Source organism: Meleagris gallopavo, chromosome 8, assembly GCF_905368555.1.
Source record: "Meleagris gallopavo chromosome 8, MGAL_WU_HG_1.1, whole genome shotgun sequence".
NCBI classification, from domain to species: domain Eukaryota; kingdom Metazoa; phylum Chordata; class Aves; order Galliformes; family Phasianidae; genus Meleagris; species Meleagris gallopavo.
The window spans coordinates 34,459,260-34,475,349 of record NC_139411.1 but is presented as its reverse complement, the minus strand read 5'-3'; the positions used below and the strand labels follow the sequence as shown (position 1 = coordinate 34,475,349).

General features: G+C 46.0%; 1 protein-coding gene across 4 annotated transcripts in view; it reads right to left on the bottom strand.

Moving 5' to 3' along the window:
• Positions 1 to 16,090, bottom strand: part of INPP5A (inositol polyphosphate-5-phosphatase A) — a 252,334-nt gene that overhangs the window by 153,556 nt on the left and 82,688 nt on the right. For all 4 annotated transcript variants that reach the window (XM_085229728.1, XM_085229729.1, XM_085229726.1 and 1 more), the window contains exon 2: positions 14,210 to 14,251. In XM_085229728.1, coding sequence (XP_085085854.1) covers positions 14,210 to 14,251 — 42 coding nt within the window. The remainder of the gene's footprint in view (positions 1 to 14,209; positions 14,252 to 16,090) is intronic.

Genomic DNA, 16,090 nt, shown 5'->3' with positions numbered 1-16,090 from the left:
GTTATTTACATTTAACAATACTTCGGTGCCATTCTTAAGTAATTCTTATTTAAAAACTTTTTTTTATTTAAAACCTTACAAAGCAGCATATTGCCACCAGCAGGCAAGCAGCTTTACATCTTTCCCCTGCTCCTCAGAAACCCAAGCACAAGAGAAGGGTCTCCCACAGTTCCTCATGCTGTGGCCCCCAGGTGGATGCCCTCAGCCCATGACACCCTGCACACCTGTCCCACACCACTGCCTCTGCTCCCCGTGAGGCCCTGCGGCAAGCTCCTAGCCTGGCACTGTACCTCCACGGTCCTTAGGGCTGAGGCCCAAAGCAGGGAGGCATAGATCCCTACTCCGAGGTCTGCAGGCTGCACAGCTTCACAAAGAAATGGGTGCTAGCAGCACGTACATACATTCAGTTTATCAGATCAAAAACTGCTTTTCTGGGTCTCATTTGAGTTTTTTTTATTCCCTGGGTGCTTCCTACAAACCTCAGAGTAAGGCATCCATAAGAAATTTTCATCATAAGGAGACTGATTCGATTTTGTTCCATACAAAGTCTCTGCAACAGAAACCAGTAAAAAGGGCTGGGTAAGGGGAAAACATGTTTCTAAGTGCTGGCTTTACTCATGCAATAGAAAAAGGAACCTACACGTGGTGAGTCAGGCAGGGGGATGCACTGCTCTCACTGCACGCCCTGAAGCTCACAGGCCCGGCAGAGCTGCTCCCGGTGCCCGCTGCTGGCCACGCCAGGCGGTGCAGCAGTGCCGGCGCTGCGCGGCCCCAGCAGCAGAGTGCCGCAAGTTTCCATGATGTCACAACACGCTGCTGTCGCCTGGCACCCAAAGAGGTCCTTCTGACCCGCTCAGCAGCCAGGCTGTGCTCACATTGCCTCAAATTCCACTTGAGAAGGAATCGCTGAACCAACACCTCCGTAGTGAGGCTTCGACTTGGAGAAATACGCTGAAATCCACACGTGTGCTGTGCAGCTGAGTGCTATTGCACAGTTTTCATGCCACAGAATGAAGCAAAGTGCACAACCCCATCTGAATGAGGCAGAAGAGCTTAACTCACAAAAGCAATTTAGTTCATCATTGTCTAGTTAAATGAAAATGATTAAATCTACTGAGTAAACAGCTAACTTTGAGGCTCTCTTTTGTTTCCCCACAAAAAAAGGGAAACCTATGTACCATATAGCACAGCACAAACTTTTCTAAACAGCAACAGCAAAACTGTACTTCACTTTTAGGTAAACTTTTTAACGTTTTTATTACTGCACATAACACCTCTAAAATACTCTCTAACACAGGTAAACTGCATGAGGAAAAAAAAAATCTCACCTCCATCTTTGCATCCACAGTGACTGTGCCATGAATATGACAAAGAAGACTGTTCCCAAAATTAGCAAGGATTTTCAGTAGCATCAGCTATTGAAGGAATGGAAAAGGAAAAGGGGAAAAGAAGAAATAAACAGAAGGGCTCCCTACATGCCCCACAGCCCTCCCACACAAACATAGCTTTTTGGATGCCTTCCCTATAACAGGCCTTTATTTTTCTCTCCAAGAGCTAACATTACTGTGGGGGCAGTGAGGCACACAGAGCAGGAAAACCCAGGTGATGAATAAGGGGCTGAGAGGCTGACGCCACCAAAGGAACTTCATGTTTTTCAACCGTGGGGCAATTTACTCAGCAGCTGCTCTAATGGCTGCAGGTGGATGTCACTTGTCTCTAAGAGGGAAATGGATCCTAGCCCAAGAGCTAGCAGGGCTCAGTGCAAGGGCTTTAAACTGAGCCCCTCTCTGCAAGAAAGACATTGAGGCCCTGGAGCAGGTTCAAAGAAGGGCAGCAAAGCTGGTGAGGGCTCTGGAGCACAGGCCTGATGAGGGGCAGCTGAGGAAGCTGGGATTGTTCAGTGTGGAGAAGAGGAGGCTCAGGGCAGACCTCACTGCTCTCTATAGCTACCTGAAGGGAGGTGGTGGTGAGCTGGGGGTCGGCCTCTTCTCTCGTGTAACAGTGACAGACGTAGAGGAAATGGCCTCTGGATGCACTGGGGAGGTTCAGGCTGGACGTTAGGAAATACTACTTTTCTGAAAGAGTGGTCAGGCACTGGAATGGGCTGCACAGGGGTGGGGAGTCACCGACCCTGGAGGTGTTCAAGGAATGTGTGGATGTTGTGTTGAGGGACGTGGTTCAGTGAGAGCTATTGGTGACAGGTGGATGGTTGGGCTGGGTTATCTTGTAGGTCTTTTCAAACCTTGGTGATTCTATGATTCGAAACTAGGTAGGAAGGGGATGCAGTGAGGTTTGCTAGGGTGCAGCAAGTAGTCTGGGGCTTTAAATTAGATCCAAGGGGGGATCTAGAGGGGGAAGAGCCTCAAGTGCAACAGGACAGAGAAAGGCTTAGGGTTGTAGTCACTAGGAAAAAACTTCTGACCTGCCCTGCAGGATCTTGTGGGGACTTCTCAGAGGAGGTAAAGTTGCCAACCTCCCATATGAAACCTTCTCATGTCCCTCTAGGAAGCAACGGTGGGAAACTTCATATTTCTTCTGGAGGTTTAACAGAGGACTCGTCTAGAAAGGTGGTATGTCAGAAAGCCCAGCTGAAGTGTGCATGCGTAGCTCTTATGCATGCAGGAGGAGTTGGAAACCGTGATGTGCCTGGAAAACTACAGTGTGGTTGTTATGATGGGAGTGAGGTGGGATGACTCCCGTAACTGGAATATTTCTGTAGAGGGGTATCACCTTTTTAGAAGGGACAGGCTAGGTAGGAAGGGTGGGGGAGTTGCCCTATATGTTTAAGGGTGGTTGGAGTGTGAGGAGCTCCCTCTAGAAATGTTGAGGAGGAGGTTGAGAACATATGGGTTAGAACTGGGGACAGGACTAATGGAGGGCACCTAGTGGTAGAGGTGTACTACAGGCCTGCTGACAAGGCCTTCTTCCTTGAACTGCAGGAGGCCCCTGCTCACAGGCATTTGTCCTTGTTGGGGATTCAAACCACCCAGACAGCTGCTTTTCCAGCACTCACCAAGCTGCAAAAGATCCAGGAGATTACTAGAGTACATGAATGATGATAACTTTCTGGTGCAAGTCTGGGATAGACCAACCTGATCTGCTGCTCACCAGCACAGAGGAGATCATTAAAGGCATTAAGATTGGAGGCACCAACCATGCTCTGGTTGAGTTCATGATCTCAAAGCCTGGCAAAAAGTGAGAACCCTGAACTTTTTGGGAGAGCAAACTTCAGGCTGTTTAAGGAATTGCTGGATGAGATATCCTGGGAAGCTGCCCTTAGAGAAAAAGGAGTGGAAGAAAGCTGGCTACTCTTCAAAGATACCTCTTTGAAAGCACGAGAGCTCTCCACCACTCAGAATAAGAAAACAGGCAGGAGAGGCAGGAAACTGACATGGCTTAGCAAGGACCTGCTGGTCAGATTGAGGGAAAAGGGACTGTATGGCTGTGGAAACAAGGGCGCATCACCTGGGGAGAATACAGGGATGCTGTCAGGACTTGCGGAGAGGGGATTAGGAAAGCCAAGGCACAGATGAAACTGAACTTGGCAAGGGATGATAAAAACAACAGGAAGAGTTTCTATAGGTGTGCTGGCCAGAAGAGGCTGGCTGAAGAGAGCTTACCTCCTTTGGAAAATGAGAGAGGAGAACTAGCTATGACAGACACGGAGAAGGCTGAGGTACTAAATGAGTTCCCTGCCTTGGTCTTCACTGTCAGCCAGGATTCTTATATTTCTCATGTCCCTGAAGCTTGCGCCCCTGGCCTCTAGGTGGGAACTGGGGGAATAAATTTCTACCATCACCACCCCCCCACTCTCCCACTGTAAAAGCAAGGCAAGTCTGAGGCCAGCTGATGAAACTGAGTGTAAACAAGTCTATGATATGCATCTCAGGGTCCTAAAGGAGCTGGCTGATGAGGTTGCTGAGCCATTGTCCATCACACTTGAGAAGTGGCTGTCGGGCAAAGTCCCCGTGGAGTGGAAAAAAGAAAACACCACTCCCATTTACAAGAAAGGAAGGCAGGAGGGCCCAGGCAACTACAGGCTTAACTTCTGTGCCTGGGATGACTGTGGAACAGATCTTCCTAGAAGACACATTAAGGCAAATGAGCGACAAGCAGGTGATCAGAAACAGCCAGCATGGCTTTACCAAAGGAAGGTCATGCCTGACCAGTCTGGTGGTCTCCTGTGATGGAGGGGCAACACTGGTGGACAAAGGGAAGGAGACCGATGTCATCTACCTGGACTTGGGCATGACCTTTGACGTGGTCCCCCACCACATCCTTATCACTAAATTGGAGAGAGGAGGATTTGAGGGGTGGACTATTTGCTAAGTAAGGAATTGATTAGAAGGCCTTACACAGAGGCTTGTGTTGAAGGCATTATGTCCAGATGGAGGCTGGTGACAAGTGGTGTCCCTCAGGGGCCTTGGGACCGATGCTCTTCAGCATCACCAGTGCACCCTCAGCAAGTTTGCTGATGACACCAAGCTGAGTGGTGCCGTTGACACATTAGAAGGAAGGGATGACATCCAGAAGGACCTTGACAAACTCAAAAGGTGGGCCTGTGTGAACCTACTGAGGTTCAACATAGCAAAGTGCAAGGTTTTGTACTTGGGTCAGAGCAATCCCAGATACATCTACAGGCTGGGAGAAGAACTCCTTGAGAGCAACCCTGCAGAGAAGGACCTGGGGGTGCTGGTGGATGAAAAACTGAACACGAGCCAGCAGTGTGCTCCTGCAGCTTTGGGAAACTTGGTCTAGTGACTGATTTGGAGGTTTGCAGCCCTGTCTGTGGCAAAAGGGTTGAAACTTGATGATCTTTGAGGTCACTTCCAACCCAAGCCATTCCATGATTCTATGATTGAAACTGGATACTGGACACTTCACATAAATCAGACAACAATCCATTTGCATATCTCATGAGTACTCTGTCATTTACTTAACATCTAGTTCATTCCATCATCCAATTTCATGTTAAACAAAAATCTTCCCCAAACACATAGCACTCTGAACCATAATTCTTACAAAATACATATTCACTTTTCTCCAAACAACCATTTTTCCTCCTCGTTTCTAAGGGACGCTTCTGAGATAAAAGAGTACGCTTTCACTGAACAAAAGATGGGAATCTAAGCCACAATAGCTAAGATCCAAGTTACCAATACATATTAAGAAATGAGACAGTATAGCCAGCATCAGGACTTCACTGAATTCTGATTCTATACAAGGTTTCTTTCTTCTTCATTGTAATTTCAGTTATGACATGCACTCTACAACATTCTTGCTTCCAAGATTTTTCTCAACTCTCTTGATTCAAGTAGGATCTTTTTAACTGTAAACATTATTTTCTGCATGAGACATTGGAAATCAGCACAAACTGCACCTTGAGATTTTGCAGCATCCTTCCTCCACAACACCTGCCTCTCCTTCTTTTTGGCAAGTCAACAGATTACTAGTGAATTTGCACAGCACCGTGTGAGGACGACGCACAGGAGCACAATGCACTACAGAAAGTGCATTGCAAATCTGTCTATTTCCTTCTGCAGGACCTGGGCTGACAACAGGAATTATTACCCCACATGGAGCAGAGGGGTTTCCCAGCCCCACGGACAAGCTTTGCTGCACACAGCAGCCATCCAGCACTGCTTTGGGTTGGCACAGCTACCTCTGAAATCCCTTCAGAGCATCCCTGGCAGCATCACTTTTACAAAATGCCTACAAATTTCCAGTTCAAACAAACAAACCAGAGTGCACTACACACTAAGCTGTCTCAGAAGACATGAACAACCCTGTACTGCCCAGTCTGCTCCAGAGCAATGAGTGTGAGCCCAGGTCACGGTGGCTGTCACTGTGAGCCAGCAGTGAGCAGCTGCCCATCAGCAGAGCCAGTGTGAAACACACCAAAACAGGTGAGCGCAGACTCACGTGGCACCCTCCTCACCTGCTTTGCACAACATCCAGGTGGCACTCAGCAGAACAACAGCCCATTTGTTCTCCCCCTTCACCAAACATGATGCCCAGCAGGCTGGAAATCTTTCCTCACAGATTTTATCATATTACACTATTCCCTAAAAGGAAAACATCTTCTTCCAAGTATAGCTTTCTGTCCCGCTTCCCTCCCCCCGCTCCCTTAGATGTAACATCCATACCTTCCAAAACCTGTGGTAGCCTATTCTAAGCAGCCAGTGACACAGCTACCAGAAGCGGTCAGCAGAACAAATACTGCCAGCTTCATACATTGCATAACTGCAAGACAATTTCTTATTACTACAATCTAAAGTTAAACCAAACAAAACAGGCTGCAAACCTACAATGCAAATCTAGCATTTAAAATAAATGACTACACTGCCAATGAGAATGTCTACAGTCTTAATGGAAAGAGAAGATTCAAAGATTTCACAAGCATTTGTGATGAGAATAATACTAGAGAGGGCAAAAAGTGAATTACTTAGTAATCAGAGGGGTAGAAGTAAGAACAACATCAGTTATACAAGTGATAACAGTTTTAACTATCAATTTTGGCTTTACATAACGTGCAAGTTACTGCAGTTTCCACATCTAAGAAAAGCAATGAAACTGACCATAATGTCAGTACACAAACTATATACGTGCTTAGGACATGCTGTCTTTTACCTGCTATTCACAAGAGTCATTTTTACAGGCTGTAATTCTTAGATTAATGGTCATAAGGGCACAGATGTTGAAAAACTCAGACTTTAATTACAAGCCTGTGAATTCAGAAAACCACGCTGCCTATTTTAAATGTCAATTCTACCTATAACAAACACCAAAAGTTGTTCTAAATTTTTTATTTTTATTTTTTTAAATTTGACTACATTCAAAGCAAAGTGCTTGACCTACTAATTAGTCTGAAGCCACAGGCAACGCCCAGTGTTTTGGTAAGACACAGGAGCCTGCACATTCCAAACCAGTAATTCTAACAAAATTAGTTGTGGCCAGCAACTGAAAGAAAGGGGTTCTGAGAACAAAGCTCTGTGAAAATCATCAAATCTGGAGCAAACAGAGCTGAAATCCACCTGTCAGACAGCTGGCACATCCCAACCCTATTCTTTATGGACACTACAGAATGCCCAACAGATGTAGAATCACAGAATCCTTGGAGCTGGAAGGGACCTCTAATAGCCATCTAGTCCAACCCCCCCGCACTGAACAGGGACACCAAAGCTCCATCAGGTTGCCCAGATCCAGCCTGATCTTGAAAGTCTCCAGAGGTGGAGCATCCACCACATCTCTGTGCAACCTGTTCCAGTGCCTCACCGCCCTCTCCCTTAAGAGACTTTTTCCCTTATATCAAACCTAAATCTCCCCTCTTTAAGCTTGAAGCCATTTCCCCTCATTCTATCACCAAAGACCCTGCTAAAGAGTCTGATTCCTCCTTTCCTGTAGCTCCCTTTTAAATACTGAGAGGCTGCTATCAGGTCACCTCACAGCCTTCCCCAGGCTGCACAGCCCCAGCTCTCTCAGCCTGTCCTCATGGGAGAGGTGTTCCATCCCTTGGTTCATTTTTGTGGCCCTTCTCTGGACACTCTCCAACAGGCCCATGTCTCTCCTGCCCTGAGAACTCCACATCTGGATGCAGTACTCCAAGATGAGGCCCCACCAGCGCAGAGCAGAGGGGTAGGATCACCTCCCTCGCCCTGCTGGCCACGCTGCTTTGGATGCAGCCCAGAATACGGCTGGCTTTCTGGGCTGCACAGTGCTGGCTCACATCCAGCTTGCCAACCACCAGTACCTCTCATCTCTTCTGCCAGGGCTGCACCCAAACCTTTCAGCCCTGCCAGTGCAGGCGTCTGGGCTGCCTTTGTCTGATATGATTCACCAGGAGCTGGGGGGCAGCTCTGGGCGAGAGCATTGCCCAGCCGCCCATCAGCTGAACCACTCCAGGGAAGCAAGGCAAGTTCTCAGAAACTGACTTAATTCTCATTTTGGTTTAGGTTTGTTCCTTACTGCAGCCACAAGAAAGGACTGCAGGAACTGCAACTATCTTTACTGTCCTCACCTCAGCTAAAAAAAGCTCAAAATGCAAGCACTGCCAATGTTCTGGTTTCTGCAGAAAAATCATAGCCTGCTTTAAGATGAAGACGCACATTAAGAATGGCTTTATGCCCATTTGTGACAGCAGCACCACACACAGAAGAATGTACGTTTCTATCCTCTTTATGGCTACTACTGGGCACTCAATCCTTTTTTAACCCCAACGGCTCCTCTGCAGGAGGTGGATGCATCCACAAACGAAGAAATAGCCCAGCGTAATCCTGGCAGCTCTGAACCCTGTGTCCACACCCCTAACTCAAAGCATGTTTTAAATAGCAGCAGCGCACAGCCACTCGCATTCCTTTCTAACTCTGAGCTTCACAAGTGAAAATAAAACAAACTCAGCTGGGAGCTTGTTCTGTGCACCTTTTCCTTCTCTTAATCCAAGAAGTAAAGCACGGTGTGAACTGAACCTCCTGCAGTTCAGCACTAAGAGAGTCACAAAAAAACCTATATAAAAGTCACTGCGTGTCTTTGACAGCCTCCTTAAAAGCACTTTCCATTCTTCACCAAGTAGGGTGGGGTATTTTTGCTAACAGGAGGGCCTTGAATTTCCACGGCCAGACCACATATACCTCCCAGGCCTAAATTAAGTCACAAAGTTGCTGCCAAACTCTCAGTTACAGCCTCACACGTCACGCCAAGTGGGGCCAGCAGGGCCCTGCAGCACCACAGCACAGACAGGCACGGGACAGAGGACGGAGCTCCCTCCAGCCAGCAGCCGCCTGCAGGCAGCCTGCCTCACACTGCCAGGGATTGAGGAAGTACTCCTGGCCTTCCAATGCATGCTGACAGATTAAAATTAGTCAGTCGTGCTAAGCCAAAATGCGGCAAGACACAAAATATGATGACAGCTGTAGCAAAAGGAAAACGCCAGGCCACTTCTCAAATTTCCACATTCCAAGAGAGCAAGTTTCTGAAATTAAGCTTTTGGATGTGAATTAAACAAAAGTTTTCCTAAAGGAAAAGTATTATTACTCTGGCTCTGTAGAGAAAGTCTGAAAACACATTCAATTACAGTGGCAGAAGCAGCAAAACCCAAACTTAGGCACTCTGAGCTTTTCTGTCTGAAAAGCATTATGACTTGAAAAGAGTCAAATCCGCATATTCAGAAACCTACCACCCCAATCTGCAGTAAGGCAGAGGCAGAAGGCCAAATCTCTCTCGAAGCTGCCACCACACCACCAGCAGTGCATATGCAATTCCTCATGCACTTCTGGGGGTAGACAAGGAAGATGGGAGGAGAGGCGACTGTTGCTTTATAGGTAATATAAAACATGCTAACTTTAAAGTTAATATTCTAGTCCACAGAAGAGAAGGAACACTGTTACCCAGTCATTCGGGGAACGTTTCTGGTGACGATGTGTTCTAACTGGATGATGTGCTTTAACCTTTTAACCAGTCTGTTAAGCATTAACGGACAGGCAGACCATCTCCTCAGAACCCTCTTCTTGTTCCTAAAATGCCACTACTTGAGATGCTGACCTTGCCTCTGCTTTGCAGGGGATTACTCAGACTGACTTTAAGCCCTCTTATATACAGATCAGAATTTAATATAATACCTTCAGCTTATATCACAAGGAAATGTGTTACGAAACCACAACATTATCACCATGTACTCACCAATGGAACCAAACAAAAAAAAAAAAAATACAGCAGTGAGAAGGAAAAGCTTGACTACAAAGCCAGCAATGGGAAACCAGAGCAGCAGCGAGGCTGAGGTTCGGGCCGTTCCCGCTGGCAGCCAGCTGTGTGCCCAGGCAGCACAGTGGGAGCAGCTGTGGGGCTGTGCCAGGAGCCAGGGCCCATAAATAGCTGGGCTGAGTTCTGCCGGACTGCCCCGTCACTGTGCTTTATTTTTCCTTAGGGGAAAAATAGCAACTGCTGTGAACCGGCAGAAAGCCATCCAGCATTTGATAGTAGACCGATTTTAAAATACAAAGTCAGCTGTCATCCAAAATGCAGACTGCAAATTCACAAGGGATTGATACATCCAAGTAAAACATTTATCAGCTCTATCAACAGTGCTCAGAAAAGTAATAAAGTAGTGAGCTTTGAGGGCTGCTATGTTGTAAGATGAAATTACACGCTAAATTTTTTTTTAATCTGCATTTCTTCGTTAAATTGTGTAATTTAAACACAAAAATATGCAAGATTTAATGCAGGGCAAGGAAAAACAGTTTCAAACTAAAAGAGAAAAGGTTTAGGCTGGGCATAAGGAGTAAGTGTGTTACAGTGAGGCACTGCGGTCGCTGCAGACAGCCCAGGGCAGGGGATGAGCTCTGACCACTGATGGAGCTGTGGGTGTCCCTGCTCAGTGCAGGGGGTGGCACCAGGTGGCCTGCCAAGGTCCCTTCCAACAGAGAAGATTCTGTGATTATACGGTATTCGTAGAATCATACCACAGAATCATAGAACAGCTTGGGTTGGAAGGGGCATCAAGGACCACCATGTTCCAACAGCCCCTTGCTCCAGGCAGGGCGCTAGACCAAGTGCTAGATCAGACTGCCCACAATGGTGGCACAAAGTTAAAAAATTTTAGCATGGGCCATTTAAATGTCAAAGTCTTTCACATGCTACGTTCTGGGAAATGCATATTGCAGTACCGTATGATAAAATATGAATTGACCTGTACTGATGTAAAATTTAAAGTTGTTGGAACTTAAACAACAAAAAGCCATAGAAATGCTCCTTAATTTGTTATTTGACATTCATAGAATCACCAAGGTTGGAAAAGACCTACAAGATAACCCAGCCCAACCATCCACCTGTCACCAATAGCTCTCACTGAACCACGTCCCTCAACACAACATCCACACATTCCTTGAACACCTCCAGGGTCGGTGACTCCCCACCCCTGTGCAGCCCATTCCAGTGCCTGACCACTCTTTCAGAAAAGTAGTATTTCCTAACGTCCAGCCTGAACCTCCCCAGTGCCAGCTGAAGCCATTCCCTCTATTTCTACCACTGTTACATGAGAGAAGAGGCCGACCCCCAGCTCACCACCACCTCCCTTCAGGTAGTTATAGAGAGCAGTGAGGTCTGCCCTGAGCCTCCTCTTCTCCACACTGAACAATCCCAGCTCCCTCAGCTGTTCCCCCTAAGCCCTGTGCTCCTGACCCTTCACATCTCCACTGCCCTTCCCCGGACACGCTCCAGGGCCTCAGTGTGATCCTCCCCCTCTACTCTGCCCTTGTAAGGCCTCATCTGCAGTACTGTGTTCTGGGCTCCCCAGTACAAAAAAGACAGGGATCTCTTGGAAAGAGTCCAGCGGAGGGCCACAAAGATGGTGAAGGGCTTGGAGCATCTCTCCTATGAAGAAAGGCTAAGTGAACTGGGTCTGTTCAGCCTTGAGAAAGAAGACTGAGAGGGGACCTGATCCAGGTTTATAAATATCTGAGGTGTGGGGGCAGAGTGGTGAGGCCGGACTGTTTTCAGCAGTGTGTGGAGACAGGACGAGGGGGAACGGCCAGAAACTGCAGCATAGGAAGTTCTGCACAAATGTGCACAAGAACTTCTTTAGGTGAGGTGACGGAGCGCTGGAACAGGCTGCCCAAGGAGGTGGTGGAGCCTCCTTCTCTGGAGACATTCAAGACCCGCCTGGACACCGACTTGTGCGACCTGGTGTAGGGAACCTGCTTCAGCAGGGGGATGGACTCAGTGATCTATGGAGGTCCCTTCCAACCCCGACAATTCTGTGATTTTGTTTCTTGCAGTGAGGAGCCCAAAACTGGACACAGTACTGGAGATGCAGCCTCACCAGACTGAGTACAGGGGGACAATCACTTCCCCGGTCCTGCTAGCAACTGCTTCTGATAGAAGCCAGGATGCCATTGGCCTTCTTGGCCACCTGGGCACACTGTTGGTTCATGTTCAGCTGAGCATCAATCAATACCCCCAGGTCCATTTCCTTTACACCATCTTCCAGGCACTGTAAAGTGCCCCAAGCCTGTAGCGTTGCCTGGGGTTGCAGTGGCCAAAGCGCAGGACCTGGCATTTGGCCTTGTTGAACCTCATCCCACTGGCCTCAGCCCCGATGTCTCTGTAGGGCTTTGCTACACCCAGGCAGACTGACACTTCCAGCCAACCTGGTGCCATCTGCAATCTTACTAAGAGTGCACTCTGCCCTGGTTCAGGTCATCAGTAAAGATATTGAAGAGGACAGGCCCAATACCGATCCCTGCAGAACACCACTCGTAACCAACCACCAGCTGGATTTAACTCCATTACTCAAACACGAAGACATCTTTTCATTATGGGATTAATTTCTAGAAACTTTTTAAATGGAATACTTTTATTTTTGCAGAGGTTATTCTGACAGCTTGCACAAGGACTTCACTCTCAGAAGTTATACAAACTGTAGTGACACAACCACATATGTAAATTGAATTCCTCAGAAGAATGGAAAAAAGTTGTGGTCTGTGGTTTACCTGGGTTTAGAGTTTATGAAGAAGCATTAGCAGCCTTCTTAAAAGCCAGTTTTCAGCACTTCTGATGTATTTCAATTTGCAGAGGACTTCAGGCATGCAGAACTTAAATAAAAATATATTTGAAGTTCTGCTTGTATTGGGTTGCTACACAACCTAACATCAGGACTGCGCTGTGCTACTTTTAGCACAGCATGCTAGTCCCTTCCTTAAAGTTTTATTCCACTTCCTACCACATTAGCAGCAAACAGTGCAAGCAGCAATCCTACCCAAGGCACTGACGTGAGGAGGAAGGATTCAAGGCTCCTGCTTTCTTCCTGAGGACTGTTTGCGTCATTCCCTACTGGTGATGAGCAAAACTGGCAACATTTTTTTTTTTTTTTTTTTTAATACAGCTTCCTAGGACTGCAGATAAGGAGGGCAGAAAGAGTGGGAAGGAAGGAGGCAGCAGAACTGCTGTATCTGAGGCATGGCCCCAGGGCTGCCGCAGTTACACTTCAGCTGGTCCACTCCTGGACTCAACCTGCCACATGCAACCATTAAGGAACCATTTCTCCCTGTTTTGAGCCCGGTATGCTCGATATTCAGTGGGACAGACAGACCTACTCTCGTTCCACATCAGTGGTCTCTGCTCCAGAATACTCGCAGCTCATTTCTCCCCCTCCTTTTCCTGTTTTCCACAAAGTATTTGGAGACATTTCCACAGTGCACACCCCACTTCAGTAACAACTGAACATGCACAGTCTTGTTGATAAATATGCAGAAGTAACACGATGTTATAAAATATTCAGTGATCTAAAGGGGAAAAAAAGGCTTCCATCTATTGAAATATATATTCCCTTCATAGAAGGAGTATTTTTCTTTTCTTTTAAATCAGAATTAGACAAGGAAACCCACACAAATTAAACACCACTAATCCATCAAGACAGAAGAAGAAAAAATAAGCTCATCTTTCATGGAACTGATAGATAGTATGGAATCTCAGACTGGTCATTTCATTGCAATTGCATTAAACTTGCCAGAAACTGCAGCATTGTATGGTATTGCAATGGTGGTCATCAATGGCATTGGAACCTTGACCTTATAATTCCAAGATTATAATTCTAGTCACAAAAAAGTAACAAAACACTGAAAATCCAGTTTGCTGCATTTGCTGCAGTTTCTCTTTAAAACTTGAACTGCAGAATGCTGTTGTGTTAACCATTTTTACTTAGGAGGTTTAATAATGAATAAAGGAACTTCAGCACCCATCAATTCCGGTAGCTGTGATACAAACTATCGAAGTAAGACAGCACTAATGCTACAAAGAAAGGATGAAAGGTTTCTAAACCTCAAATGCAAAACCAGAATGTGTTAGAGTGGCTTTCACACTTAAAAAATACGCAGTTAAGCTTGTAACATGTTTAAGATACAGTTCCAGTACTTTTTATATTACTCTAAAATGGGAAAATTTCAAGCGAATTCAAACAAGGAGGCTGATTTACTGCAAACCACCATCAGAAACTGCTAAGATTTTAATAAAAATGTGAACATATATTTATTTTTACAACACACACAAACTTTTTAAACCAGAAGATTGTCAATGAGAACAAATGATGTCTACACACTAATCATTACAAATCCAAAGGGCACTTTTTTTTAAGGCTGGTTTTGAACATAATATAGGAACTTCAACTTCACAAAAGCAAAAGATCTTTACGTTATTAATAAGCAAGGAAGTTTTACCTTACCTGATAAAATTCCTGAAGCCAATTCTTCTGCAAGTTTTCTGGCTGAAAAGCAAAATATAAAAAAGTTAGGAATAGAAGTAATACACTTTTACAACAACATCACAACACTTGTCCCTTTTCTTGGTGCTTTCAATTTTTCTACAATTAAGGGAGATGCATCACATCCACGACTTCACTACACCCCTACTCTTACAAATGACCCGGTAATTAGATCCACAGACCTGATACTTATCAAAATGCCTGCTTCTGAAGTACACACTCACTGCCAGGATTTCAAAACCTTCATGCGAACTGCTGACACCCAGCTCCCGCAATGCGAGAGCACAGTTTCAAATTACACAGAGTTAATTCTAACAAATGGACTCAGAGACAGCTGTGCTTTTGCAGGACACTGCAGCTCCTGTCAAGAACAAACCGGGACAAGTGTTCAAAATCGTTACAGAAGTTATGAAAACTGAAGCAACAAAAATGTACTGAGTACAAAGTTGTGCCTTCTATGAAGCATACAGCACACCAGATACAATTACAGTGGTAGGTAGATGGTTTCTACACATCAAATGTGGACACAGCTACAGCATTTACTGACTTACATCATCAGCAAGATTTAATAATTCCTGCATCGTAGGGGGAAAACACAGACCCAAATCACTCTTCTACAGAAACAGCAGGAATGCAGTGTCTGTGGGGCACAGCAGAACGTATGGATCCAGAAAGCAGAGGTCCCCCATCCTCCCCCCAGCAACCGTTCAGGCAGTGGTTGGTCAGAGGCCAACACCAGCACAAAATTACTGTTCTGCTGTATTTTCCTATCAAAATGTGTTATATTCAATTATTTGAAGACAACTCTACGCTTACAGATTTATTCCATAAAGAACTGAGTAACCTCCACCTACACTGCTTCAAAAAATACATTTTTTGAAAGCCAAGAGGAAAAAAAATGTCACTTCTGTCCCCTGCTTTCCCCTCCCTTCTGTTGACTGCACATTCTTCATGACCTCAAATTCAGATGTTACAAGACAAGGAGGTGAAGCTTCCACTCCCTAGGTGCCATCATTTTCTCACGACGAGCCCTCTCAGCATTCCCTGTGGCAACGCGCCGCTGGGCTCGGAGCAGGCAAGCGCAGAGACCAGCAGCCCCTCACCACATCCTGGCTCCGTGCACCCATCCCACGCCTGGCCCAGCTCCACCACTCAGCCAGAGGGACAGGGCTTGGCCCAACTTCAGGGTCGTCTTTAATAAACACAGAGCAAAACATTCATGTCTCCCATTCATGCCCTTCCGCTCAGCCAAATAATATAAGAGCCACAGCAAGGAAGCTGCAGACAAAAAACCGCAGGCAATGAAGCAAGGGATAAAATATTCTCTTCCGAAAGAACGCTGTCTCTGTAAGTACTTGTTCTTGTAAGCTTAACTCTTTTTCCTCTCATTTTGAGCTTCATGAGACAACTCCACGAGTAATGATAAGAAAGGACTGACTTTCATGAAACAACGAGAAAACAAACAAACCAGGAGCTGCTGTGATTTCAAGCCAGTTCTTAACTGTAAGTTTGACAATGGCACAGGATGTACTGGTTGTAATCAGAACAGATGTAGATTATGATGGAACATCCTTACACGTGTTGCATGCAATTTCTGCAGGATTTCAACCAAAAGGCCAAATTTAATCCAACAAGAAGGCAAGATCTTGGGATCTGCAAAACTCCTGATTAAACATTTCTGGCTGTTACGAAGACCAGATGAGCAAGTCCTGCAGGCAGACCAGCACTGCTGTGCTTGTTTTCAAAACTGAAAGTAGTGTTATTTAGCGGGTGATAGACAACTTTCACCTAAAAACAAAAAGCCTCACAGTCCTAACTCTCCTTTAGCTTATTTACACCAGC